Here is a 26,435-nt window from a genome sequence, read left to right on the forward strand (position 1 = left end):
TGGCTGGAAGCTGAAGCTAGACAAATTCAAACTGGAAATAAGGTGTAAATTTTTAACAGTGAGAGTAATTATCCATTGGAACAACTTAGCAAGGGTCAATGGCTATTAGCCAAGGTGGTCAGGGATGCAACCTCATGCTCTGGGTGTCCCTAAGTCTCTGACTGCTAGATGCTGGGAGTGTACAACAGGAGATGGCTAACTCAATAATTGCCCTTTTTTGTTCATTCCCTCTGAAACCTCTGACACTGGCCACTACCAGGAGACAAGATACTAGGCTAGATAAACCATTGGTCTGACCCAGTATGGCCGTTTTTATGTTCTTATATTTGAAAGTGGCTGAAGAAGAGTCAAGGCAAATTCCCAAGTCCTGTGAAGTGTTGAGTGGACATGACACGGCATTTTAGTCTTTAGATGAGCAGAGGCGTAGGCGTTTATACAAGGAGAAGATTTGTCTGGCATGTTCCTTAGGAAATGGAGGGGGACAGAAGGCATCTGGGTAGCAGATACAGGAAGAAAACGATTTTTGATTATAAGCACTGACTGGCTACTGACCACCGTGCTGCCCTAGGAGAGGAACCTGTGTTGCCTGTTTGTGGAGTGGAGAAGAATCATTTCAAGGCACTAAATACAGGGGTAACATTTCATGGTAACCTTGCTTAGCACTGTGCCTGGGTTGTTTTCCCTTTGTGCTGCCACCTTCCCTAAGGAAAAGGCTGTGTGTATAAAGGCAGGTTGCCTTGCTTTCATCTTGCTCTCCCATGCGTCAGAGCTCCGCAGGCAAATGCCCTGCCTCAAGAATAGCTTGGTTCAGTTATCTCCATCCCGGGTACCGGGTGTCAATGGTTGTATTCTGGCAGTGACTCTTTGGGTGATCAGGCCTCTTTCCCCACCTCTTCAAAGCCACTCACGGACTAAAACCTTGTCTGGATCCAATACTGAATATGCAAGAGGTACACTGGTGTGTTCTCTCTATCTGCAATGCTTAGGAAAGGGGGCAGCTGTGTTTTGGACCAGCTGCCTACCTTCTACTTTGAGTCCTGCAGCCTTTCAACTGCCCTCATTATTTCAAAAAAATTAGCAATACTTTTAACATTCAAATTCAGCTTTGTTTCAGAAACTGAAGAAGGTATATCCCAACGTGGAGTGACCCAATACCCAGGCGTGACCACTGGAACTCAAATAATTGTTGACAGAGTGACCGTTGTATTAGAGAACTTACCCCAGATCAGAAAGGGGCATGCACACAATGTATAACTGAATTTCGAGAGATCATTCTGGGCACAAACACATTTCAGATTATTCTTCCCCTTTGACTTTTTAAAAACGGACTTTATTTCATGAAATTTAAAACTACACAGAGACCAAAATATGTATACACTTTAAAGAGCCTGACTTTTTTTTTAAAAAAGGAACCTTTTAGGCATATAGAATTATTGACTGTAAGCCCAGTCAAGATAGAAGGGACAGAAATTTTTGCACGCATCCTTGGTGAAAGCACAGAGTAAACCAGTTGCTAATAAACTGTAACACAAAACACCTGTTTGAATGCTAACAAATGTAGCAAATCGGTCAAACCACATTGCAAACTTTTGCAATGAATCAGAATATACAATCCGATGTCCAAGAAAAATCGGAAATGATGTTAAAAGGTGAAGCGAAAATACTTAATTTCAAAGGAAGGTTCTAAAGTAACTTTTCCCTCTCCAGACAGACTTTACCCCAGCCAGAGAGGCACTATAGTATGAATTTTAGCCTGCAATGCAATTCATGATTTTGATTCTATTTTGCTAGAAGCAGAGATTATATTCCTGGCCCTGAGTTCTTTACTCATGCAACAGGCTCCAGTGTACCACAGTGAGAGATCATATACCTTGTCTTAAGCTTGCAAGAGAAGGCCACAAATAAACTTTGAAGAGAAACAAAGCAGATCTTAAAAAACAAGCACTAAGTAATATGGTTTCAAACGGCCTGTAGAAAAGATATGGTCAATGATACAGTATCGTTTACACTACACTGTGTAAGGCTTAGACTACTGGTCTTTTACATGCATTTATTTTTATATATATTGTATATATATTACTTTGCTTTTCTTGTTTTCAGCAAGAAAATATTTTCATGCATTTGTTTCACCTCCATATTCACAATACTTGGACACCTATTTCATTTAAGAACTTTTGCAGGGGTGGCATTTTGTTTATAACACATTTGGAAACAAACCTGTCCCCCAAGAACACTTTTGTGCCTGGCATTTGACACCTGGCTGCGCTTATTACAGTTCACACCTAGTGAAAGGGCATCTCTCTGTCGTCTAACAGTACAATGGTTATGTAAACATATTAATCATTCAATTATAAATACTTCATTAAAGCTAACATACCACAGCTTTTAGCTGTAATGCCCACGTGTGTGTCTTAAGGAAATGCCATTCAGGATCAACTCTGCACTAGTCTACAGCACGATGCTTTACAATGGTTTGTCAAAAGGCTCAGTTTCTCTCTGAAAGAAGTGCCAAACAGCTAGTTAATTCTTCAAACCCATGGCTTGATCACTGGTTAACCCAGTGGCTTCCATGTACATAGTTATTTTTATAGTTGTCAGATCTACATCTCAATGTGCTTTAAGCAAAATTAAAACAGCATCAGTAACAGAGGCACAGCAAGGTTAAGTGACCTGCTTAACATCATACAGTGACTCAAGTGGAAACAGAAGCCAGCTGACCACCAACTTCCCAGCCAACATGCTCAGTCTGTTCACTAGAGTGTCCATGCATTTGACATGTTGCCAGAGTTGTGTGGGGTTGAGTGTTGCTTTGTGCTACAAGTTCTCTGCCTTGGATCAGTTGGGTCACCAGCAGGACAGGTGTTGAGTAGTTCTTGAATTCTCCTACCTTGTGTTTCAAGAGAATCAAGAAAACTGGCTGGATGCTGACAAGTTAATCACACAGAACAATGAGTCAGCGAGGGGAGTCCTTGGAAAGCACCACAGGTGGAAAGAGAAATAGAGAACTCAAAGGCAGAGGTGGTATTATAAAGAAGCAATAATTTAGTGGAGGAGGAAGCAAAGGAAATCTGTGCAATAAAACCATCCTGCATAACCAGGCATTTTGCAAGCAAAGACGGGGTGTGGAGAAGTGTTCTTATTTAAGAACATAGGGATTGGTAGACAGGCCAGGAAGGGGAGCCACCTACTCTGGAATCCTGTGGGGGAGGATTGCTTCCCGACTCTGGCTAGTGAGCAGCTGGTGCAAGGAAGGTCCGGGTTGATATCCTTCCAAATTTTTATCCTAGCTAATGCCACAGTAGTTGCTATTAGTCATAGCCTTAGTCCTTAGCCATCACTGCAGAGTGCTTCTGTTATGACACTGTGGTGCTGTGGACTTCCTGTTGAACATGGTGCAATTAGCTAGCAGTCTTACAGTGACCGTGTGTCACCTTTACACACAGGTAGAATAACCAAAACAATAAATAAAAATGAATCTGGCTATCTGGAGTCACAACTGTGTGGTTTTCCACTTATTGCACAGAGCAGTTCGAACTGGTGAGGAAGGGGTGTGTAGGCAGCCCCATGTTCCTTTAAGGCCATCCCATTTGGTGGCTATCCACGCCGTCTGTTTCACAGTATGATGTGTTAAGACAGCTATTGTTTATGCTACTTAGTAAGAGCCACTCCAACCGGGAGGATGCAATAGACTAAGGCTTCTTCCAGTTCAAATTCTTTCTTCATTCAGCCCAGTGGCCAGGTGCGCAAAAATACCAAGTTGATGCCCTGGCAGTCACGATTAGGAGAAAATACTAGGTTCTGGGTATGTTAGCAAGAGAGGGTCATGCTAGTAATTTCAAAGGCAAGCCTTCAGGACTGCATTCAGTTTTAGTTACAGAAAAATACTGTGCATTGCTTTAGGTCAGGCGCCCAGGAGTTTAAAAACAATCCCAGGTAGATGTCTCACTCCTCCACCTGGGAACGTCTATGAGGAACATCCAAGCTACTTTCTCATGTGCAGCACATCCTGAAATTTGGTACTCGTGTATCGGGCATGAAAGCCTCTCTTATTGATGGTGTCATCCGTATGGAATCGGATCATGATGGAATCCCCTGCAGAGTAGATTTCTTCCAGAGGCTGCAGGAGGGAAAACAAAACACTGGTCAGTCTACATGACAAGTAACTGTTCTCACCAGGACCAGAGGGTCTGAAGTCAAAGCCCTTGTGCTTATGCAGCAGGTCTGATGGGCAAGCGTTAGACCCAAATGCAGAATGTATCGTTCCCTTCTGCCCTGCTCGCATTTCCCAGGCACTTTATAAAATGCGAGAAGGCATCTTATTTGATGGCTAGAGGCACCGCTACAGGCTGGGGACTGACTGGCTAAGCAGCAGTTCTGCAGAACAGGACCTGGGGATTACAGTGGATGAGAAGCCGGATATGAGTCAACAGTGTGCCCTTGTTGCCAAGAATGCAAACAACATATTGGGCTGCATTAGTAGGAGCACTGCCAGCAGATTGAGGGAAGTGATTATTCTCCTCTATTCGGCACCGGTGAGGCCACATCTGGAGTATTGCGTCCAGTTTTGGGGGCCCCCCCACTACAAAAAGGATGTGGACAAATTGGAGAGAGTCCAACGGAGGGCAACAAAAATGATCAGGGGGCTGGTGCACATGACTTACGAGGAGAGACTGAGGGAACTAGGCTTGTTTAGTCTGCAGAAGAGAAGAGTGAGGGGGGGATTTGATAGCAGCCTTCAACTACCTGAAGGGGGGTTTCAAAGAAGATGAAGCTCGGCTGTTCTCAGTGGTGGCAGATGACAGAACAAGGAGCAATAGTCTCAAGCTGAAGTGGGGGAGGTCTAGGTTGGATATTAGGAAACAGTATTTCACTAGGAGGATGGTGAAGCACTGGAATGGGCTACCTAGGGAGGTGGTGGAATCTCCTTCCCTAGAGGTTTTTAAGGCCTGGCTTGAGAAAGCCCTGTCTGGGATGATTTAGTTGATGTTGGTCCTGCTTTGAGCAGGGGGTTGGATTAGATGACCTCCTGAGGTCTCTTCCAACCCTAATCTTCTATGATTCTAAGTGCAGGTGCCAGCTTTCATTACTTGAGAGGTTGATGGCCTGTACTGATAAACAGCATTGACGGAGTGTTTTAGGGAGGCTTGCACAATGCACGCCCCCTCAATGTGGGCTCTATCCCCGTCTAGTGGCTGCTGGGCCACAGAAGTTGATGAGCCAGCTGAAGCTAATGAACCAGCATTTTTCAGCTCAGGCAGCAGAGGCTCATGCTCTTAGATCATAACACAAGAACTAGTGGTCACCAAATGAAATTAATGAGCAGCAGGTTTAAAACAAACAAAAGGAAGTATCTCTTCAGACAACACCCCGTCAACCTGTGGAACTTCTTGCCAGAGGATGTTGTGAAGGCCAAGACTATAACAGGGTTCAAAAAGAACTAGATAAGTTCATGGAGGATGGGTCCATCAATGGCTATTAGCCAGGATGAGCAGGGATGGTGTCCCTAACCTCTGTTTGCCAGAAGCTGGGAATGGGTGACAGTGGGTGGATCACTTGATGATTGCCTGTTCTGTAATCATCTGGGGCACTGGCATTGGCCACTGTCAGGAGACAGAATACTGGGCTGGATGGACCTTTAGTCTGACCCAGTATGGCTGTTCTTATGTTAAGTGGTGCCAGGTTCAGTCCCTGCTGCTGACAATCCTCCTCGGGGCATGGTGGTACAAGTGGTGGCCCAACATAGGGCCTCTGGATGGGGATTAGACTTGCACTGCTGCTGTCCATGTGACTCAGCTCCTTTCTGCACAGAGGATCTCCATAGGCAGAGGGTATTTCAACTACCATGACCTACGCAGCCCTTGGCATTACTGCTAAGGTTGGCAGGAAGGGGCTCAGGGAGTACTGTGACACGGATACCCCATGCCTTGGGAACTGCAGTGAATTCCAACATTCCCTTGATGCCATTGATAGACAATTCAGAGGTGAATTGTCTGCTTTCAGTCCGTGCAATCCCATTAAACTCAATGTAGTTGCCCAACATGCAAGGCACCATGGCCGAAAGGCACAAAGTCACTGCATGTGCAGTTCTACAGACCCTCTGCAGCCCTGCCTCCAGCTTCCCTGCCAGTTATTTCCAAGTAAAAAGTTGCCTCTTTACCTTGCTGTCCACATGCCTCTCTTCTCCCCCAGGTGCTGTCCTTCCCTATGAGGTCCTGTGTATTGTTCACTATCTAATGTTTTTATGCCATGCTATCCCAGCTCCTAGGCTGGGACCCATTTAAAATGCACCATTGGGAGGATTTGACCAATTATATTTTAATTGCTTCATTAAAATAGGCAGGTGAAATCCTCCCAACAGTGCCTTTTAAATGGGGCCCAGCCTAGATGCTGGGATAGCATGGCATAAAAACGTTAGCTAGCAGTCAATGCAATTCCATCATGAGTCAATTCCAGACAGATGAGACTTCATGAGCGTTCGTAGTGCTGAGCCTCTCGATGGATTAACAGCAGGGGAAATTGAACCTGGGACCTCTGGATCAAACCTCACAATCCTCTTCTATCTGTAGCTGGCCCTTCCATCTCCAGATATTGTCCAGCCACCCTCGAGGGGGACAGAGCCCTATCCTGAGTGGGTGTGGGTTACGTATGCAAGCGGATTCCATCCTCTTCCCCTCTTTTCATTGTGCGGCCTCAACGTACTTTGGCACCTTATTCTGCTACATAGAATCCAGGATTAAATGGATTGCTGGAGGCTGAGCTCCTTACCCCTAGACAGCAGTCTCCCTCCAGGTCAGGGCTCAGGCACACTGGCTGGGCAGCCCACACCCCCAGCTTCACCAATCCAGCACAGTGTATAGATTAAGTTGCAGGTACCTCTGCTGGTGTCTGGTGACAACTGCAGGCAGGTGAGTGAAACAGAACACAAGGGATGCTCGTAGCCAGTTCAGGGCTGGTAATGACTGTGTTGTCTGTCTGAGGGTATGTCTACATCTACAATTTTGCAGCGCTGGTTGTTACAGCAGTATTAGTACAGCTGTATAGGGCCAGCACTGCAGAGTGGCCACACTTACAGCAACCAGCGCTGCAAGTGGTGTTAGATGTGGCCACGCTGCAGCGCTGTTGCACACCTCGGGGAAGGAGACCTGCTTGGGGGGGGGGTCGGGGAACGCCAGAGCACACCGCGGGGCTGGAGACCTGCTTGGAGGGGGGGGGTCGGGGAACGCCAGAGCACACCGCGGGGAAGGAGACCTGCTTGGGGGAGGGGGGGTCGGGGAACGCCAGAGCACACCGCGGGGAAGGAGACCTGCTTTGGGGGGGGGTCGGGGAACGCCAGAGCACACCACGGGGAAGGAGACCTGCGTGGAGGGGGGGTCGGGGAACGCCAGAGCACACCGCGGGGAAGGAGACCTGCTTGGAGGGCAGTGGAGTTTGCTTAATTACCAGAGAGGCTTCCTCAGGTATGCTGGGATACCTGCTTATTCCATGGAGGTCAACAAAAACGCTGGTGAGTGTCTACACCTGATGACCAGCGCTGGTGATCCAGCACTGGATCCTCTACACCCGAGGAACGACCGGGTGTACGGCCAGCGCTGCAAACAGGGAGTTGCAGCGCTGGTAATGCCCTGCAGGTGTGTACACATCCTAAGTTGCAGCGCTGTAACCCCCTCACCAGCGCTGCAACTTTGTAGTGTAGACAAGGCCTGACTCAAAAGAGGGTGGATCATGCCCGCACTGCATCCCCTTCCCCTGGATACAGCTACGTCTAAGAAATTAACGTCTCCATGGCTTACCCCTGAGCCACAGAAGCGTCCCAGGCGGGGTGCGGTGCTGTCATAGCCATCGTAGATCTCCATGTAGTCATAGCCGCAGTCGGCCTCCTCCTCTAGTTCAAATGTTTGAAATATTAATTCGACTCCATAGCCATCTTCTGCCACGATAACCCAGTCACAGTTGGACTGGCCTGGGTAATTGTTATCTCCAAACTGGGCATGGGAATACAGATCTTTAGTTCGTACGTCAGCCTTCAGGCGCCCACCGCACTCTGGAGCAAAGAGACAGCACGTTGTATAGCCTTCCTGAATATCCCCACTGCTCAACACAGCCTAGACATCTCCTTCCAGCGTCGCCCAGCGGGGAGAGTTGGGGAGCGCTTGTCAAAGGGGCACATTTAACAGTGAGGGGAAAGCGATTGCCAAGGGATGTGGTAAAATCTTCAGTCATCTGGAGCCCCTGACTCAAGATTGGATGTCTAAGAGATTATTGTGCTCTAGGTCAACCACATTTTGCTCAATAGAGAGATCAGTAGGTGAAGATCTGTGGTCTGTACAGGTCAAACCAGATCATCATGAGGAGCCCTTCTGGCCTTAAAACCTAGGGACTTGGCTACACGGGGAAAATTACCACCACAACTGTATGGATATAATTATATTGACATATACTGGTAAAACTCCCCATGGGGACACTTACCCTGAAATAAGAGCACTTTCTCCTGGTTTAGTTTATGTTGCTTTGAGAGTAGTAGAAGCTAAATCAGAGGGAAAACACTCTTATTCCAGGATAAGAGTATCCATATGTAGATGATTACTGGCTATAGCTAGGCTGGTAATTCTCCCCATGCAGACAGCACGTAGGAAACTAGAGGTTAGAAAAGGCAAGTCCCATACAGGTAGGGGATGGTTGGCATGAATGGTACAATGCAATGGATGCTCCAGTTGCTTGTTGGCATAGTCTGTATTTGCTGGTTAACACTCAGATTGGGTCATTTCTTTGGGAACAACTCTATTGTGACCTGTCTAGTCTTATGTGAAATGAGCGCTGTCTGATTTTGGAGGTCTCTCTTGCCCTAGCAATATACACTGTAAGAGTTGCAGCCTTCCCAGTATCATTGGAGTAGCAGCAGAAAACCCAGTTTACCCGTGCTATGCTTTGCTTGGAAGCCTTTTCTTTGCACAGATGCATCAGAGTAAAACCTGAGGAACATCTTGTTAGTAGATGCCACCACCGGATCCGGTTTCTTGCTGCCACAGAAGCGGCCAAGGATGGGCGACTTGCTGTTGGGGCCGTCATACATTTCCAAGTGGTCGTAGGCACACTCCTGGTGCTGCTCAATCTCAAACTCATTGAACGTCTACAACGCAAGAATCAACAATGAGAATTAGACCTCTCCAGAGACGTGAAAGAAACTGGCACTCCTCTGACAGTATTTAACACAGGATGCAGGGCAAAGCAGGATATACCAGGAGAAATGATGTCAAGACTGTATTGTGTTTCTCTCCCCTTGTAGCACCCAATCAGACACATACAAGAGCAGAGTTACTTGCTTTTCTGGAAAGAGCATAAACAGAATTAATGCCTGATTGCATGGCTGAATGTGGATGTGGGGCTGTCAATAATCTGGTGGTTTTTGAGAACCATGTTATATATTCTATTACCTCCCCCACAAATACATTAACAGAACATTAAGGTTGCAAAGCCAAGCACTGGAAAGTTAGGAAATGCCTGAGTTAGGATTGCCTGGTCAATCTTAACTGTGCCCCCTTGTGCATATGCATTATGATACAATCTTTAAATACAAGATCACATACTATTCTCCCCCCATCGGGCTCCTGCATCATTCGGTGCATAGGTACTTATTCAATATTTCTTTTTAGCCCCCTCATTCAGTGCGTGGCCCCAGGGCTTCTGCACACAATCCAAATCCTGCACTGAATATAAAAGTATGAATTTCTTCCTTGGTATTTCTATGCTGCTCACCCCATAGTATCTGAGTGCTTCACAAACACTGCTGAATGTATCTGCAACAAAAGCCTTTGGAATTAGCTGGTAGCATTATCCCCATTTTACAGCCATGGATCGAGGCCAAAACTGTTGGATGTTGCCACAAATTTTGTGTGCCCAATCTGAGATACAGCCTCATTTTCCAGAGTAAGTAGCATTCTAGAGTGACTTTATGTTCAAAGCACAGCTCCTGACATCAGCTGCAGATGGGAGCCCCCAGCAGTTCCACACATCAGGCCCCAAGTGTCTCAGACTGAACATCAGAAAAAGAGGAACACACCATTATGGGCCACCTGTGAAAACGGTAGGTTAAGTTAATTGCCCAGCATCACACAAGGACTCCATGGTAGAAGAGAATCCAGGGTGACATTCACCTTCCTATTCTCTTCCCTGCCTCATTCACTGCACACCTTCCAACTTCTGCAAGGCCTACAGACAACAGCCTCCTTCACTGGACAACCTTGATTCATCCCCAGAGTGGGTCCAGGCTGTGCACTGAATGAGACAGGGATCCTGCAGGAAAAATAGCACGTGATCCTGTAATTAAAGACTGTACCCTAGCGCATAAGCATGAGAAGGCTGAAAAAAAGTTGCAAGGTGCCCCCGGCTCTGCCTCTCATTCAGATCAGCTGTGGTCATATAGAAAACTACCAAAACACCCCAACACTATACTAGAGCTCAGGATTGATTCATAGTGTTCACGTGTGGGAAACGTCTCTCCTCACTGTCATATTTTTTGTCCTTCTGCAGCATCTTCCATCTGAGGATCACAATACATTTTGCCACTATTAAGAACTGGATTAAGGATTTAATGGATTAGCAGCAGGCTAACTGACAGATCTCTAAAAGCAGTGGTGAGTGGGGCATCATCAAATAACAGAGATGCTGCTAATGAGGTGCTGCAGGGATCCTTGCCAATATTACTAGTCACCATTTTTATCAATGATCTGGAAGTAAACCTCAAATCCCTGCTGATAGAGGTCGGAGATGACACAGACAGGGGAAGGGGTAAACAATGAGGAGGAGAGGGCGACCTGGATCGCTTGGTAAGCTGGGCTGTTACAAATACAATGTGTTTTTATACAAGCAAATGCAAAGTTATCCATCTGCGAACAAGGAACACAGCGACTTTGAAAAGGATTTAGAGGTCACAGTGGACAAGCAACTCATGTGCGCTCTCCGTGCACTGCTGTGGCCATGCGATCCTTGGATGTATCAACAGGAGACTAGTAAGCAAGAGAAGGGAGGTGATTTTACCTCCATCTATGGCACTGGGGAGACCAGTACCAGAATACTGCATACAGTTCTGGTATCCACATTATAAGAAGGATGTTAAAAAATTGGAAAGGATGCAGAAAAAAGAGTCACAAAATTTGAAGGCTGGAGAAAAATGCCTCACGGTGACAGGCTTAAAGAGCTCATTCTGTTCCGCAAGAAGATTGAGAGGTGGCTCGATTATGGTGTTTCTAAGATACCTTCTCAAGGAGAAAATGCCCAGTACTAAAGGGCCCATTAATCTAGCAGAGGAAGGCAGCACAATAACCAATGGCTGGAAGCTAAAGCCAGACAACTTCAACTTAGAATTAAGGCCCAATTATTTTTTTTTAAGTGAAGGTGATTAAATATTGGAACAGACTATCAAGGTGGATTCTCTTTGTCTTCAAATCAAGACTCGATGACTTTCTGGAAGAGTATCGGAGGGGTAGCCGTGTTAGTCTGGATCTGTAAAAGCAGCACGAAAGCTCATGCTCCAAAACGTCTGTTAGTCTATAAGGTGCCACAGGATTCTTTGCTGCTTTTCTGGAAGAGATGCTTTATCCAGACACAAGTTATTGGGTTCATTAACAGCCTGTGACATACAGGAGGTCAGTGGGTGCTCAGACCTTGTGGTCAGGGCAGGAGTCGGAGTAGGGAGTCAAGGCAGGGGTCAGAGCTGGTGTTCAAGTCAGGAGTCAAGCCAGGTGTGAAACAGGAGCCAGAGCCAAAGGCCAGCGCTAAGACAGAATCCCAGGAGTCGGAGCTGAGGGTTGGAGTTGAGGCAGTTGGAAACCAGGGCAAGAAGGTTCAGGAGCCAGGGATAGGGTAGGGCTAAAGTCAAGAATCAGGGACTAGGGTTGGAGCCAGGTGGCAGACAGCAGTGTCTGTAGCAGCAGCAAGCCAGGATCCACCCTATTGCACCGACAACTTCCTGTGTGTCTCCTTCTGGTTTAAATAGAGTATTCGGCCCAATAACGGGTTCTGGGGCTCCTCCAATCAGGTGCCTATGGGCGGTACCTTCAGCGGAGCATAAGGCCTTATGGCCCCCAATTCTCCAGTCACTAGCAGAGCTGTCAGGTGGTAGCAGCCCATGGGCCCAGGGATCAGGACCTGCAGATCCACACAGTCAGACGAGATGATCTAGGTCCCCTCTGCCCTTAAGCTCTATGAATTCATGAGTGTCACAGTTAATCAGCCCCACATCTCTCCCCCGAGAGAAGTAAATATTATCTCCACGCCAAAGAAGGGAACAGCTGGGTTCCCTCCCTATGCACTAAACCCATGCAGGCCGTCTCCTGCAGACTCACGAATAGAACCCAAGTCATTTGATATGCAGGGCTGTGCTGTAGTCACAAGATCCTCCATCTTCTGTTGTGCTCTCATCACCTCTGGAGCAGTTCCAGTGTCTACAGGACATTAAGCCTAGACCTGTGTGCTCAGCAGGCTGCATTGGTGCCTGTGTTATGCACCAAAATGTCTATCAAGAATCAGTGCCCCTGGTGTTTGACAGCCCCTGCCACACATGAGATCTCGCGTAAACTAGGCCAATCTCTCCCAAAGAAACCCAGCATGAGGAGACAGACAGATAGCTATCACCATGTCGGATTTTCACACACTCCTAAGTCCCATCGTCAGAAGTGACTTAGCCATTCAGGAGCATGTCCCCCATTGACTTTCAATGAGACTGAGGCTTCCAAGGCATGTCTGAAAATTATATTCTCCATCCCTGTCTCAGGAGCCTCCAAAGGAGAGTCAGAGTTCAAGACCTGAAGGGACCACTGAGTCTGGATCATCCGATCTGACCTCCTTTGTATCACAGGGGGTCCCCTCTCTGGGTAGCATGAGCCACCGTGCCTCCCTGTTCTCATGGGCTGAAAATTCTGTCCCCAGGGCTCTGAAAGCTGCTGAGAAGTTTCTGCTTTTTTTTAAGTTACTCCAGGTCAGGGATAGCTCATCACCTACACATACAGCCATACTCAGAGGTTCCCATTTACAATGCGTGGTGGGAGCCATTAGCAACCAAGATCAGCCCTATGTCCAGAACAGGAAATAACTGCCTCTCCCCAGAAGCTCTGTGTACACTAGCAAATGCTTGCAAGTGTTGACTCTCATAGTACCACTGTGTGGCTTGAGATAAATGGTGAACTGGAAATCCTGACTGATGAGACAACTAAAGGCATCTACCTTCAAGCAACCAGCTACAGTCTCTTTAGCTGCAGTTTCCTGTCACATCTACCATGAATACCCTGGGTTTGTTATATTATTAACTTTAAAGCACTCTCACCCATTGTACCAGTGACATGCGGAAAGGTTAAGGAGGGTACATATTGCTGCAAAAGATGGGGTGGGATTTGCTAACAACAAGAAAGACAGCCCCATTATTTGAAGAATCCTTTGTGAGAGGAAAGTTGGTCCAGTGGATAAGTCACTAAACTGGCATTGGGGAGATCTGAGTTCAAATTCCAGTTCTGCAACTAACTTTTGTGTAGACTTGGGCAAATCCTTTAATCTACCCTGTACCTCGGAACCTCATCTGTAAAATGGGGTGCCATTTCACACATAGGGATGCTGCAAGAATAAAGTCCCATTTGCGATGGGAGGTGCTCAGATAGTACAGTGCGAAGGGATGCTAAGGGTCTGTTTACACTGCAAAAATGAACTCTCTCAAAGTCCTAGTTCAACTGACTTGGGCTCATGCTACAGGCTAAAAATGGCAATGCAGAGATTCCTGCACAGGCCAGAGCCTGGGCTCTGAAGCCCCGGCTTAGGGTGGGTCTCAGAGCTCCAGCAGGTTTGGGTTTTTTCCCCCCAGCGCAGACGTAGCCATAAGTACCTAGGCAGATGGATCCTACTTGCAATGGGAGGATGAGGACAGGACAGTGTGCACTCGCTATACCTGTACTCAAGTGGGAGTGGCCTGCGCCCCGACCTCCTCTCCCAACACCTCTTTGGCAGCATGAGCACCCGCAAGGTCACTGCCTCTTCCACTTCCTGCCCCTTATGAGCACAGAGGGGGAAACAGTCTGACCAGCTCCATTTGAAGCACTCCACCCCGCAGCTCACCAAGGACCTGGGTAAAGCACAGCGTTCACTCATCCCCAGCATACAGCAGATGAACGATGTTTGTAAAAAGAAAAGCAGAGTTAATCCCCCTCCTCCCCGGGTTACTCACAATTTTCACCCGGTGGCCAGGAGTCGTGGAAATGTTCCAGGTGCATTCCTTCCGGCTAGGGTACTTATCAGGCCAGTTTGGACTCGCCATTGTTCCTTCTGCGCTGTTCACTTTGTGCTCACAGCCAGCTTGGGAGAGAGAAAACCCAGTCACCTAGTCAAGTCTCTGTAGCTGTAGTGCGGTAGAGGCAGCTCCCAGGCCAAGATGTGGCAAAACAGGAGAAGGATTTAATCATGGAAGAGAGACTCTTTTATAATTGCTCTGTAACACTGCGCCCCTGGGAGGGCTGTCAGCTGCTAGGACAGGGCAACCTGGGACCTCTGGATCTTAAAGCATAAGCCTCTACTGCCACAGCTACAACACCCATCTCTGTTAGCAATGGCTGCAGCTGGCTCATGTGTCTCTGTAGCTCAGAGAAGGACAGAGCCCCACCCTGCCTGGGCAGGGGTTACAGTTTTAGCTCCTATACCATGAGAGGGGAGCGGTAGGGCAAGTGCACTTTCCCTGTCTCACATACAGAGCTTCCCCGCAGAACCTGTGTGTGTTGTGCTCCCACCCTGGGCAGAATTCTCATCTCCCTCTCTCCCCACCTTGCCCACACTCCCTCAGGCGCTTGCTTGCCCTAGTAGTGCTGGAACACAAGCCGGCATTGGGTGAGCACTATGATTTGGAGGGCTCAGACCACAAGTGTTTGTGCCATTCACAAGCGTTTGGAGGCTTTGGTCAAGTACATTTCCAGTCCCCCGGGCTTTGTCTGCTGCTTGCCTTGTATTTGCTGGAGCTGGGTTTCACAGGCACCAATGGATTTTCATTTCCATCTGATGGATGCTCAGGGGCCTACATGAATGGAACAAGTGGTCTCCATCCATTGATGTTGCCCTCTGTTCACAAAACCCACAGCCACGCTCTGTTGCCAATCTCAGCAGACACACCAAGCAGTGGCATATTCAAATTGCAGGCAGCTTGTACTGCCCTGTCTGTGCTTTACCCTTATGCGGCTAAACAGAAGACTCCAGTCTCTGCAGCTCAATCTTTTACCAGCCCAAGATCTGCTCTTTAAAGATGGTTTATTACTGCTGTGTGAATTATTGGACCAGGCCTGTTCAGCACTCTGACTTCAGTAAGAGCCACTGGCATTCACCACTGAGCCTTTTGCTTGGGCACAGTGGGGACACTGGATCAGTTGTTCTTGCCAGACTACACTATGGATTGAGGAGATCGCTTAGGAGATGCCCATCTGAGGTGCTGCCTACTTACAGAGACTGGCTGAAGCAAAACTCTATAACAGCATTAAATGCAAAAATTACCCTCTCCAACCAACTTCTGGAAGAAGAGTGAATTAGTGTCATATGGACCCAGGAAATAGCTACTCTCCTTGGGGCTAATTAACTACCAGCACCAATACACACACATCCATAGGCTTCGATGGAACTCAGTTTCTTCATTCCATCATTCCTTATCTCCATCTCCCTCCTGTTCTGGTTTTGGAGCCACTCTCCTCTGTATTTGCAGAGGTTTTCTGGAGTCAAATCACTTTCACCGGAGGCTAAGAGTTTCAAAGGAGACTCTGGGGTCTGTCTACAGAGCCCACGGCAGCAAGCCACTCAGCCTGGCTCAACGGACCTGGGCTCACGCTACCACACTAAAAACAGCTCTATAGACACTGCAGCTCAGGCTCTGAAGCCTTGGGAGGTGGGTGCTCCTTAGCCCAAACTGCAACTTAGAAGTGTTTCTACACATCCATTTTTACAGCGCTAGTGTGTGCCCGGCAACCTCATCTCCCTAGACCTGGGCTGGGAAGCTCCGTGTAGAGCAGCCTAAATCAGCCCTGAAATTCAATGGGAGCTGAGCCCCTACCTCCCTTAGGCTCCTTTAACAACTTAGACTGAGAGGTTGTCATTGATGCATCTGCATCATGCTCTGTAAAGAGGCTTTGTTCACCTGTTCTTACCCATGAATTATCCTTTGCATGCTGCATTATTTACATTGTTTAGGGAAAACTAAACAGCAGGTTTGGCAATAAATCAATGCTTCCTCGCTGCAGTTAGCGGTGCTCACCTTCTTTGCAATCATGGCCATTTTCATGCAGCATGAACCCATTCCTGCACTGGCAGACGTAGCTCCCAAATGTGTTGACACATTCGTGCTGACATCCGCTGTTGTCTTTGGAGCATTCATCTTTATCTGGGGAGGGGCAAACGAACAGCACTTAATTCCTTGTCAAGACAGAACCAAATCTGATGCCAGCTGGGAGCTCTCTCTGCTAGAGTAGAGAACTACCCTAAATCTCAATTGCTGGATCAGGTCCAGCCACTTTGTTCTTTCCCCAGTTCACTGTCCTTCCTCACAATACAACAAACTACATGGGTCTAGCACAGGTGTGGGCAAACTTTTTGGCCCGAGGACCACATCGGAGTTGCAAAACTGTATGGAGGGCCAGGTAGGGAAAACTGTGCCTCCCCAAATAACCTGCCCCCCCATCCACCTCCTCCCACTTCCCACTCCCTAACTGCCCCCCTCAGAATCCCAGACCCATCCAATCCCCCTGCTCCTTGTCCTCTGACTGCCCCCTCCTGGGACCCCCCGCCCCTAATTGCCCCCCCAGGATCCCGTCCCCTATCCAACCCACCACACTGCCTGTCTGACCCAAACCATATCCACACTCCTGTCCCCTGACTGTCCCCCCCCCAGACTCCCATGCCTATCCAACACCCCCCTGTTCCCCATCCCCTAACAGCTCCCCCCAAAACCTCCATCCCATCCAACTGCCCCCTGCTCCCTGTCCCATGACTGCCCCCCAGGACCCACTGCCCCTTATCCACCCCACACTCTTTCTGCCCCCTTACTATGCCACTCAGAGCAGCAGGAGCCTGCAGCCCTGCCACCCAGAGCGCTGGCGGCATCGCGAGCTGAGGCTGCGGGGGAGGGGGGGACAGCATGGGAGGGGCCAGGGGCTAGTCCCTGGCAGGGAGTTCAAGGGCCAGGCAGGACGGTCCCATGGGTCGGATGTGGCCCGGGGGCTTAGTTTGCCCACCTCTGGACTAGCACACAAAGTACATTTTAAATGTTTTCCCCAATTTATAATTAAACACAAAAGTAACAACGCTTGACTAGATGAGAATAGCACTCAGGAAAACTAACAGGCAAATGTACCAGTCCTGGCAAAAATCCACTGGCCCATCTTTATACTGGCAACCCTGCTTCATGCTCAGCTCTGTGCTGATGCTCCCTTAAGCAGCTTCCTTCTGCCCATTGCCAGCAGATCCCCGGTTCCTCCACTCGCCAAGTGTCTAGTGGAAAGAGCTGTCTGCGGCCCAGGGGGTCTGTGGCTGGTGCAGAGAAAGAGGATGCAGGCAGGTAAAGAGAGCTGCTGCCGGGTAAGCTTCCCCCCATGACTGCAATGTGCCACAGCAGGAGCAGAGAGTGAGAGAGTTTGGGCAGAGGCAAGCAGATGCCTTCACCCATGCTCCTGTGGCTTGCACGAGCCACGAGAGCAGAGAAGATGGGCAGATAGGTGCTTGGCTGCCTGGTCAGCAGGAGGGGGCAGTTTTACGGGCCCATGTGGTATGCTGCACACAGGAGACACTGGAAGAAAGCATAGAACGAGGTATAAATAGAGAAGGTAGATCAGACCCATCTATTCAGCCTTTCCCATAATACAAGCACATCAGATTGTGTGACAAAACTGAAAGGTAACATTGAAAACCAATGAAAGGAAACACTTCCACATAGCACGCGTGACAGATCTGGCAATTTCCTGCCATATCTTTGGGAGACCTTACTGAGTTAAGTTTAAGTATCTTCGGGGTCCATTGTAGTAAATGAACAGTGGATGTATTATTGTGCGTGGAACTGCCTAGATGTGAGACCTGGGGTTCAAAGGGCAGTACTGAACACTGTGGACTTTTGGAACAAAAAGCGTTTAGTGGCTTTCCTGGGGAATACCTAGGGGGAGGTGAATGCAAATTCCTCACTTCTGATTATGCAAAACCCCAGACTTTTGAAGCCACACCCTGAGGAGAGGGCCTCTGTCAGCAGATCACCTGTTACATGAGGCCAAGATCAAAGGTCCAAGCTGTATAAAGGAAAGACTGAGCTTTTCCTGATTGTTCTGGTTCTGAATCTGAGACAGTTATGAATTTGTAACCATGGGGAAAGCCGGTTGTGAGGGATGAAGGATTGACACCTACCAGAGCCCGACGTTGGAGCTGAGGGGTGACCTCTGGGATGCTTTTTAGCATGCATGTAGGTTCTTTTATTGTTTTTAATATTTTCTCTCTCATACCTTTGAAGAACTAACAAAGTACAGATGCTGGCCTGCATAGGCAGTCTGGCTTACTGGGAATATCACAGTGTAGGCAGGGAACTGAGCAGCCTGGAAAAAACCCCAGTCAAGAGGGAGATAAACACATGGGTCTCTGCCCAAAAAGGGTGATGGCTGAAAAGCCAGGAGCCTAGAGTGGGTTGTCTTGGTGGAGCATGGCAGGAAAATACACACGCACTTGCCCTGAACTATGACAGCATAATTAACCTCTGGAACCCTCTGCCACAAGGTGTCATTGAGGCCAAGATCCCAGCATGATTCAGCAGAGGACTGGACATTCATATGATAACATCCAAAGCTATGATGGTAAGGATTGAAGGGATCTAAACCCTCCTGGTTCAGGGCAAAAGTCAACCTCTAATTACTGGGGGCCAGGATGAAGCCTTCCCGAGAGGCAGGTTACCTCAAGTCCTGCCTGCTGTGCTCTGAAGGTTCTGGTGCTGGCTAGTATCTGAAACAGGACATCAGGTGATTTGCTGCTCTGATGAGTCTTCAGGACTGGATGTCTGTTTTTCTAAAAGGCATGCTCTAGCTCAAAACACAAGTTCTGGGCTTGATGCAGAAATTACTGGGAGAGGTTCTCTGGCCTGTGTTAAGCAGGTCTGGCCTTAAAATCTAAGGATCTGCAATCCCATATGGCAATTCCTGCATTGCTAGGGTAACGCGCAGCAGCCTTTGTGCCATGGAAATGGACTGTACAGAATTCACCACCCCTTCCCACTGTTGGGAGACAAGGGAAGAGGGAGAGACGGTACACCGCAATAATGACTTTCATACAGCAAAAGGCAGAATGTAACACCTGATGCCATGGATGGCCAGACTTAACAGCATGGAGATGCACATTCACACGAAGCACGCGGTTCTCCTGTACACCCAAGACAGCCAGTGCCGAGAGCTTTCCTCCCCAAGGGACACAGCCACGTACCAGAAAAGAAGTGCACTTTGAATCCCTTTTTGGATACTGCGTTGTCTGATTTGAACTCCAGTCTCAGGTTATTGCTATAGGATGTGATCACTTCCGGCTTCTCTGAGCCACAGAATTTGCCATGGAGCTTGGAATCGGAAGCCAGTCCACTGCGAACCTCCACGTAGTCGTATTTACAGACCTGCCAAGGGACAGTCAGATTTCATAGTGTGGAGGACTTGGACACACTGCATTGCAGATGTAGGATACCAAACAGCAAGGGTCCATTTTGCTGAGTGACATGGCAAGTGACACCATACACAGGCTTGCCCGCCACCAGTAACACTCCCCCCGACCTGAGTCACTTAATGTCGTAAACTCCTTCACTTCCTGCTCCATCTTATAGTATACTTGCATTTATCAGAATGGTTTTAGTTACATTTCATTTATCTCTGTACAGCATTTATCTGGCCCCCTGTTACCACGTGAGCATCTCACAATCTTCAATGTATTTCTCTCCTCACCACGCCTCTGGGAAGTAGGGAAGTGCTATTATCCAGATTTTACATTTTCCTGCCTCTAGGAAAGAGGAACTAACAGTTTCAAATGGAAAATACCCAGGATACCTACTGCTATAGGAACAAGCTCATTTGTAAAAGAAATAGCTCAGTACTTCTCTACTCCCTACAAATACATACCAAAGAAAACAGATTCTGTTCCTTAAAGAAAGTCTTGCTAACTACTGCCACTTGCTCATTAAATCAAGGGCTGAGAAACAATGGGAAGCCCCCAAACCAAGACATAACACTGGGTCTCCTCTCAGTACCCCAGGAATTTATCAGGCTCCGGACCAGTCAACAATCGCATCTACTAAATACATGGATCTGCTACATACATCGTTGCCTTCCAGCTCAAAGACTTCAAACTGCAGAGAGATCCGGTACTGGGCTGGAGCGACCACCTGCCAGACGCAGTTTTTGTTAGTGGGATATTCCTTGGGCCACCCAGGGCTCGTGATGGTCCCATTGAGCTTGGTGATGAAGCCCCCACAAGCAGCTGGAGAGGCGACAAACGAACACAAGGTTTACTTGCCTCTGTCCAAACAGAGAAAAGATTGTGCCACATTGTTCGCTAGGAAACAAGTCAGTGCTAATTGGGGCAGTAGCAAGGGAAGGGCACATGTTTCCAATCTCAGCCTTCAGAATGGATTTAAAATAGCCGGGACTGGGGGAGAAAATGGAAAATCGCTTTCGGGCCACATCCTCAGCTAGTAAAAACCAACAGAGCTCCACCAAAGCAGCTAGACCTTTGCTGATCTACTCCAGCTGAGGATCTGGCCCTTAGTACCACAGTAGCCTTTCAGGATCAGTCTCTACTGGACTTTGCATCTCAAGTTCGGTGACAACCAATTAACTTGGGAGTAATTAACATGATTGTGCAGGCCAACATGGAGATTCCTTAAACATTTGTTCTAGGCTACAAATAGTTGCTCTTTATTGTAGAGAGCTGCCTAGAACAAACATCCATAGCCTCCATCAAGCATGTAGGATGTGCCTGTGCTAGACTTTACAAACACTGCATGTACTCCATGGAAGTGGCAATCAATTGACTAGAGGTTGAAAAAGTCTAGTAAAGACAAACCATTGGGTAGTTTATAATTTACAGGCCACGTCTACGCCAGGGAAAGGTTAACACACACCTTTTTCCTAGTGAGGATAAAGCCAGAGTGTCTTTGGGGACTTGCACTCTCTCATTAGTGGCCCATTTTCTTTAAAACTTCACTAGCTTTTGGCTTTGCCTTCCCTGCAAAGGAGGTGTGATTTTACATCAAGACAGCTAACTCGGGTCAGTTTTCTAGATGTAAAATGCTAATAGGAACAAAGCAAAAGTAGCTCTTACCTTCATGTAACTACTCAAGGTCAACCTTACACACACAGACACACACACACAAGCCCCCACCTGGCGTTGACCCCAGCTAGCTCTATCATGGTAAAAACTGCCTGTGTCTTGTCTCCACTAAGGTTTTACATAGAGCGAGCTAACACGAGACAGCTGTCTTGATGTAAAACAGACACCTTTTCTGCATCATAGTTTCATATTTCCCTGTTAGTACATCAGTGTTTTACGGCTTTATTAGAGTTCAATGTGTTATCTTTAGAGCCATCTGGAAAACAAAACATCTTATGAAATATTCTGATTTCCATCCAAACATTCCAACCAGCTCTGCGTATTACCCTAAGGACTTCACTATTTTTAGTAGCTCATCGACAATTCCCACCCTACTGTTGGCGATTATCTTTATCTGAAGGACAGGGACTGATATGGCCGGCAGAATTCACATCCTCTTCCACCTGCTCTTTAACTTAGGCCTATTCTAGGCTGAGAAAGGAAACCACACTGACATCTGGCAGTCAGTTTAGACACTTGTCTCTAGGAAAGTCTGAACATGGACCCCCAACTCTGCTAAGGGATCAAGACCCTGATTTAAAGTCTGTTAATATAGGATAGAAATTTTCAGCAGGGTTCTGCTGTTAGTCGTGAAAGCAGGACTGTTTTATTCTTTCTAGATCCAGGTTCTGCCTATATTCTCTTCTCTGAACTGTTACTCAGTGCACAACATGTCTCACAGCAATGCCTGAAAAAGCAAAAGCAATTGCTCTTACATATGCCATTAGGGTTCAGAGGCTACCATCCCTGTTTCCTTATAGTAGGTGGATTGAGAGAGTAGAATATTTCTAGAAGTGCCTGTCAAATTATGCGCAGGGGCTATCTAAAATACAGAGTGACTTTCAAAAGCCCTCAGGACTTGTCTACCTCTGCTGCCATTACAATCAATGGCAGGCCTGCCATCTGCTTTAATGGGAGCAGAATTAAAGGAGACCCCAAGGGATTTTGAAGATCTTGCTCACTCTGTTCACCATTTCCAAAACGGTTCTCAAATAAGGGGAGGGAAGAAGGGAGATGAGCGGGGAGGGGAGTCTCTCAATACAGCAGAGCTGCGCAGGCTAACACTTATTTAAAGAGATCAACCATTTACATAGAGAGCTGATTGAAAAATTTCCCTCAAAACTGTTTTTCAGCAGAAAATTGGGGTTTGGGTTGAATGACATTTTTCATCAGAAGTGTCAGCTTTCCACAGGAAATGTAAATTTTCAGGACAAAAATGGCCACACAGAAACCAAACTCTTTTTGGTTTCAGCTTCAAACTAAAACATGTTGATTCTGAATCCTGCCACAGTGCCCTGCAGTTCATTTCTGTGGCCTGGGCACCCCCAGCTGGACCTTATTTCCCACCAGCCAACGCAGCTAGGTGACGGTCATGTTGCACCATCTCCCCTCACTCACAGGTGAGACTGTGGTGTATCACAGGAAATGCAGTCCAATCAGGGAGCACAACCTATAGAGGAAAATGTGATGATAAAGCACCACGGCAGCAGAGAAATATTTCGGTTTTTGGACAGAACATTTCAGATTTCAGCTTGTCACTGAAAATTCAACACTTTCCCCAAAAATTCTAATGAAACCTAAATTTATGGTTTTGTCAAAATTTTCCATGGGAGGCAGAGAACCATTTTCACACCAGGTCCACTTAACTATTCTTAACTGTGGTGCCTCCCCACCGACCACGCTCTCCACTCTGAAGGCTACTGACCCTCACAGCTCTTTTTATCAGCCGTCAGCTCATAGCCAGGATCACAGGCACACTTGTAGCTGCCCAGCGTGTTCATGCAGCGCTGCTCACATCCACCGTTGTCTGGCCGAGAACATTCATCCACCTCTGTAGGGAGGAAAAGGCAACAATTCAAGCTCTCCTAATGGCCCGATCCCCAGCTCTGTTTTCACAGGCAGTGCTCGCAGGCTGGAGGACCAAAGGAGCACCTGAAGAGGTCTTGCTGGCCAGTCTTGCCCTCACCAAGTAGGGGGCATACAATTAGCATTGCCAGCCTGCTGGCACCACAGTGGCTTTGCCAGCCAGCGGGCACTGAAGTGACACTTTCAGTCAACATCATTGGAAGAGGAAGCGAGGTCTCTCCTTGCAAAGACTTTGCTGCACTTTGCTGTCATTTGCAGTGACACTCCTGATTTCCTTTATTCTTAGCACCCAACACTAATGCGTACGCGCAGCCTTGGGAACAGTGCTTCACTCCCACCAGCCTAGAAAGAGACTGGACTTTGAAACCTGGCTTTTCTGATCAGATTTCTATACCCTGTGCTGCTATTCTAATGCCCAAAGGTCTGATTCATTGGCCTCTCACCCCATTCCTGGCTGTAATTCATCCCCGCCATGACGCTGTGTGGAAGATAGGTGACCATTTATAATATTAATGATACCAATATTACAAAATTTCAGTGAATCTTACAAGATATGCCATGTAAGGTATCAGTGGAAGAGCTATGATTGGCTAAATATAATCATGTTTATATGTATGTATCGTCTTTGTATTGTGAGTTATAAATATGGGTGGTGTATTTGTATCACAAACCTGTGTTGTGTTTTGGGTGTACATCCCTAGACAGATTGGCATCAGCACTATCCAGCCTGCTTAATGGCCCATCAAGGACATCAGTTGTACAATGAACCCAATGAGAGAAGGCAGGGGCTATGCTTATGAGTCAGCAGGACACTTAGGGACATGCCTGTGGACAGGGGACTCCAAGAGCTTTTCCATGCCCATGTGCTGTGAGCTTGTGTTTGGGACAAAGGATGTACAAGCCACATGGCAAAGGTTATAAAGGCACCCGCATCTTCTCCATTTGGTCTTCAGTCCTGCTTCCCACCTCTGCAGTAACATCTCTACAAACTGAAGCTTTGAACAAAGGACTGACAGACCTATCCACACTTTGGATGTACTCCAGAGGGACTCTACAAGCCAGCAAACTCAACAATGTTGCTAGAAACCTGATATATGGACTCTAAAGTCTTATGTATGTATCTGATTGCTTTGACCATTGAGCAACACTCTTCTCTCTTTCTTTCTTTAATAAAATCTTTAAGTTTTAGATGCTAAAGGATTGGCTGGCAGCATGGCATTTTGGGTAAGATCCAAACTAATATTGACCTGGCAATGTGGCTGGCCCTTTGGGGATCAGAAGAACATTTTGTATAGTGAGCGGAGTTTTAAATAACTCCTCACCATACTGGACCTGTTTGCTGATTGGGAGCCAGAGAACTGGAATGCAATAAAGGGGGCTGCGTGATTTCCTTTTTTTTAGCTTCTTGATAACCAGTGTGGGGGATCAGGAGCACAGTTTGGGACTGGTTAGTGAATCTAACTACAGTGTTAACCACCAATTTGGGAGAATCAGCTCTCCTAGGCCACAGTGTCTGCGTCAGTCTCTAGAACCCTGCTTCTTCACTGTCAGGCTAAGACAGAATGCCCATGCAGGCTAAGAGACAATGCCAGACTTCCTGCTCCATGTTAAAACTGGAAAGGAAGTGGGGTTAAATCATTTGCATGAGACAAAGCTTAGGTCAGGGTCACTTGAGGTTCTGAAGCCATTTTCATAGACTCATAGAACCAGCGGGTTAGTAAGGGTCATCTAGTCTAACCCCTGCCAAAATACAGGATTTGTTGTGTCTACAAGGTGGGGATGTGAGCTCTGGGGTCCTGGTCATTATACTTCACTAAGAATTTACCCTGGTGGTTTTAACTGGAGAACTATTTATCTTCAGTTCCTGACCTAACCAGCTTTGCACTGTTTAGGAGCAGCAATGTCCCATTCCAGAGATGGCTGCATTTCAGTACAGGTAAGGGTATAATGTTTTGGGATGCTTCCAGATAAAAGGTACTATATAAAACCTAAAACTGCCACATTATTATGAATATTATATGCACTTCAGAGACTATCTGCATAACTGAGGACTGCTCTTGCTTCTCCATAAGGATAGCATGGAGTAGCAAAAACTAGAATAACCCCAATGGTCACATTTCTGGCTTGAAGACAAGGTAATCCCTCATTTTTGGGGCCTCATCCTCTAACTGTTGGACCTGAGTAGAAGGCTTAGCCCTTAAGGATTGATCCGGTATAGGTTCATGGCTGGTTTATTTTCAGCATTTAAAAGGTAGTGGTCCCATGTTCTCATAAAGCACAGATTTCAACCCATACTTCTACTCACGTTTTTTAAGCTGTTGACTGCTTTGTATGTTTCATGTTTCTTCCAAACAATCAAGACACACATTAAATTCCTGGTCATTACAAAATTCATTAAGATAACGGGTGCACCCAGAGTTGACTAGCTGAGGACTACAATGGCAAGTTGCCAGGAAGCTATGGGCCCCATCTAGTCTGCTTAAAATGGAAAGGAGAAAGCAGTCATTTCCTTTTTAATATTGAGCTATGTAGTCTTCAGCTCCCAGCCTGTGCTACTCCAAGCAACTTGCAGTCTTCAGTTTAGATAGAGGCCTTATGTTGATTTTTGCCTGTGGGCCACATTACTGAATATAGCCTGCACTTGGCCCCCGGGCCATCCTTGGAGAGGGGTCTCAAGTGTCTCTGATAGAGAAGTTTCACCTTAATGAAACCACCTTAGGGTCCGATGTGTAATCCATACCTTTAAAGAAATTTGCTGCAAATCCTGCTTTATTGATGGACCCATCAGATGCAAACTTCATCCACACTTTATTTGAGCTGGATTTGATATCTTCTGGCTTCTCGTAGCCGCAAAAGTGTCCCATCAAAGGGCTGTCCTCAGTGAGGCCATCTCGGATTTCCAGGTAGTCATAAGCACAACTGTCGTGCCTCTCAATCTGCAGAGGGAAAGGGAACACGCCAACAGAGGTCACCCACTTCACTCAGCCCCATCAGATTCCGTTTAGCTTTAAAGGATCAAAAAGCATAAATTGAGTCAATACAGGTCAGGGCAATGGTCTCTGCCTCAGCTGAAGCAGGGCTCATCTTTTCCCCAGGCTTTTGAAATTAGGGAGATGGGGAATTGTTAAGAGGAGAATGGGACGGGGTGGGGGGGAGATTTGTGATGGATCAGTTTAAAAATGAAACAC

The 26,435-nt window shown here is 47.2% G+C and overlaps 1 protein-coding gene across 2 annotated transcripts in view; it reads right to left on the reverse strand.

Annotated features, from left to right (window-relative positions):
- Positions 1 to 1,365: 1,365 nt before the first annotated feature.
- Positions 1,366 to 26,435, reverse strand: part of TLL2 (tolloid like 2) — a 202,793-nt gene continuing 177,723 nt past the window's right edge. For both annotated transcript variants that reach the window (XM_030570612.1, XM_030570611.1), the window contains 9 exons: positions 25,988 to 26,183; positions 23,087 to 23,212; positions 20,330 to 20,490; positions 19,456 to 19,636; positions 16,265 to 16,390; positions 14,207 to 14,334; positions 8,914 to 9,127; positions 7,791 to 8,041; positions 1,366 to 4,117 (listed from right to left, as the gene is read on the reverse strand). In XM_030570612.1, the coding sequence (XP_030426472.1) occupies positions 3,983 to 4,117; positions 7,791 to 8,041; positions 8,914 to 9,127; positions 14,207 to 14,334; positions 16,265 to 16,390; positions 19,456 to 19,636; positions 20,330 to 20,490; positions 23,087 to 23,212; positions 25,988 to 26,183 (1,518 nt within the window). In that variant the 3' untranslated portion in view covers positions 1,366 to 3,982. The remainder of the gene's footprint in view (positions 4,118 to 7,790; positions 8,042 to 8,913; positions 9,128 to 14,206; positions 14,335 to 16,264; positions 16,391 to 19,455; positions 19,637 to 20,329; positions 20,491 to 23,086; positions 23,213 to 25,987; positions 26,184 to 26,435) is intronic.

The sequence above is a fragment of the Gopherus evgoodei genome, chromosome 7 (genome assembly GCF_007399415.2).
Source record: "Gopherus evgoodei ecotype Sinaloan lineage chromosome 7, rGopEvg1_v1.p, whole genome shotgun sequence".
NCBI lineage: Eukaryota > Metazoa > Chordata > Testudines > Testudinidae > Gopherus > Gopherus evgoodei.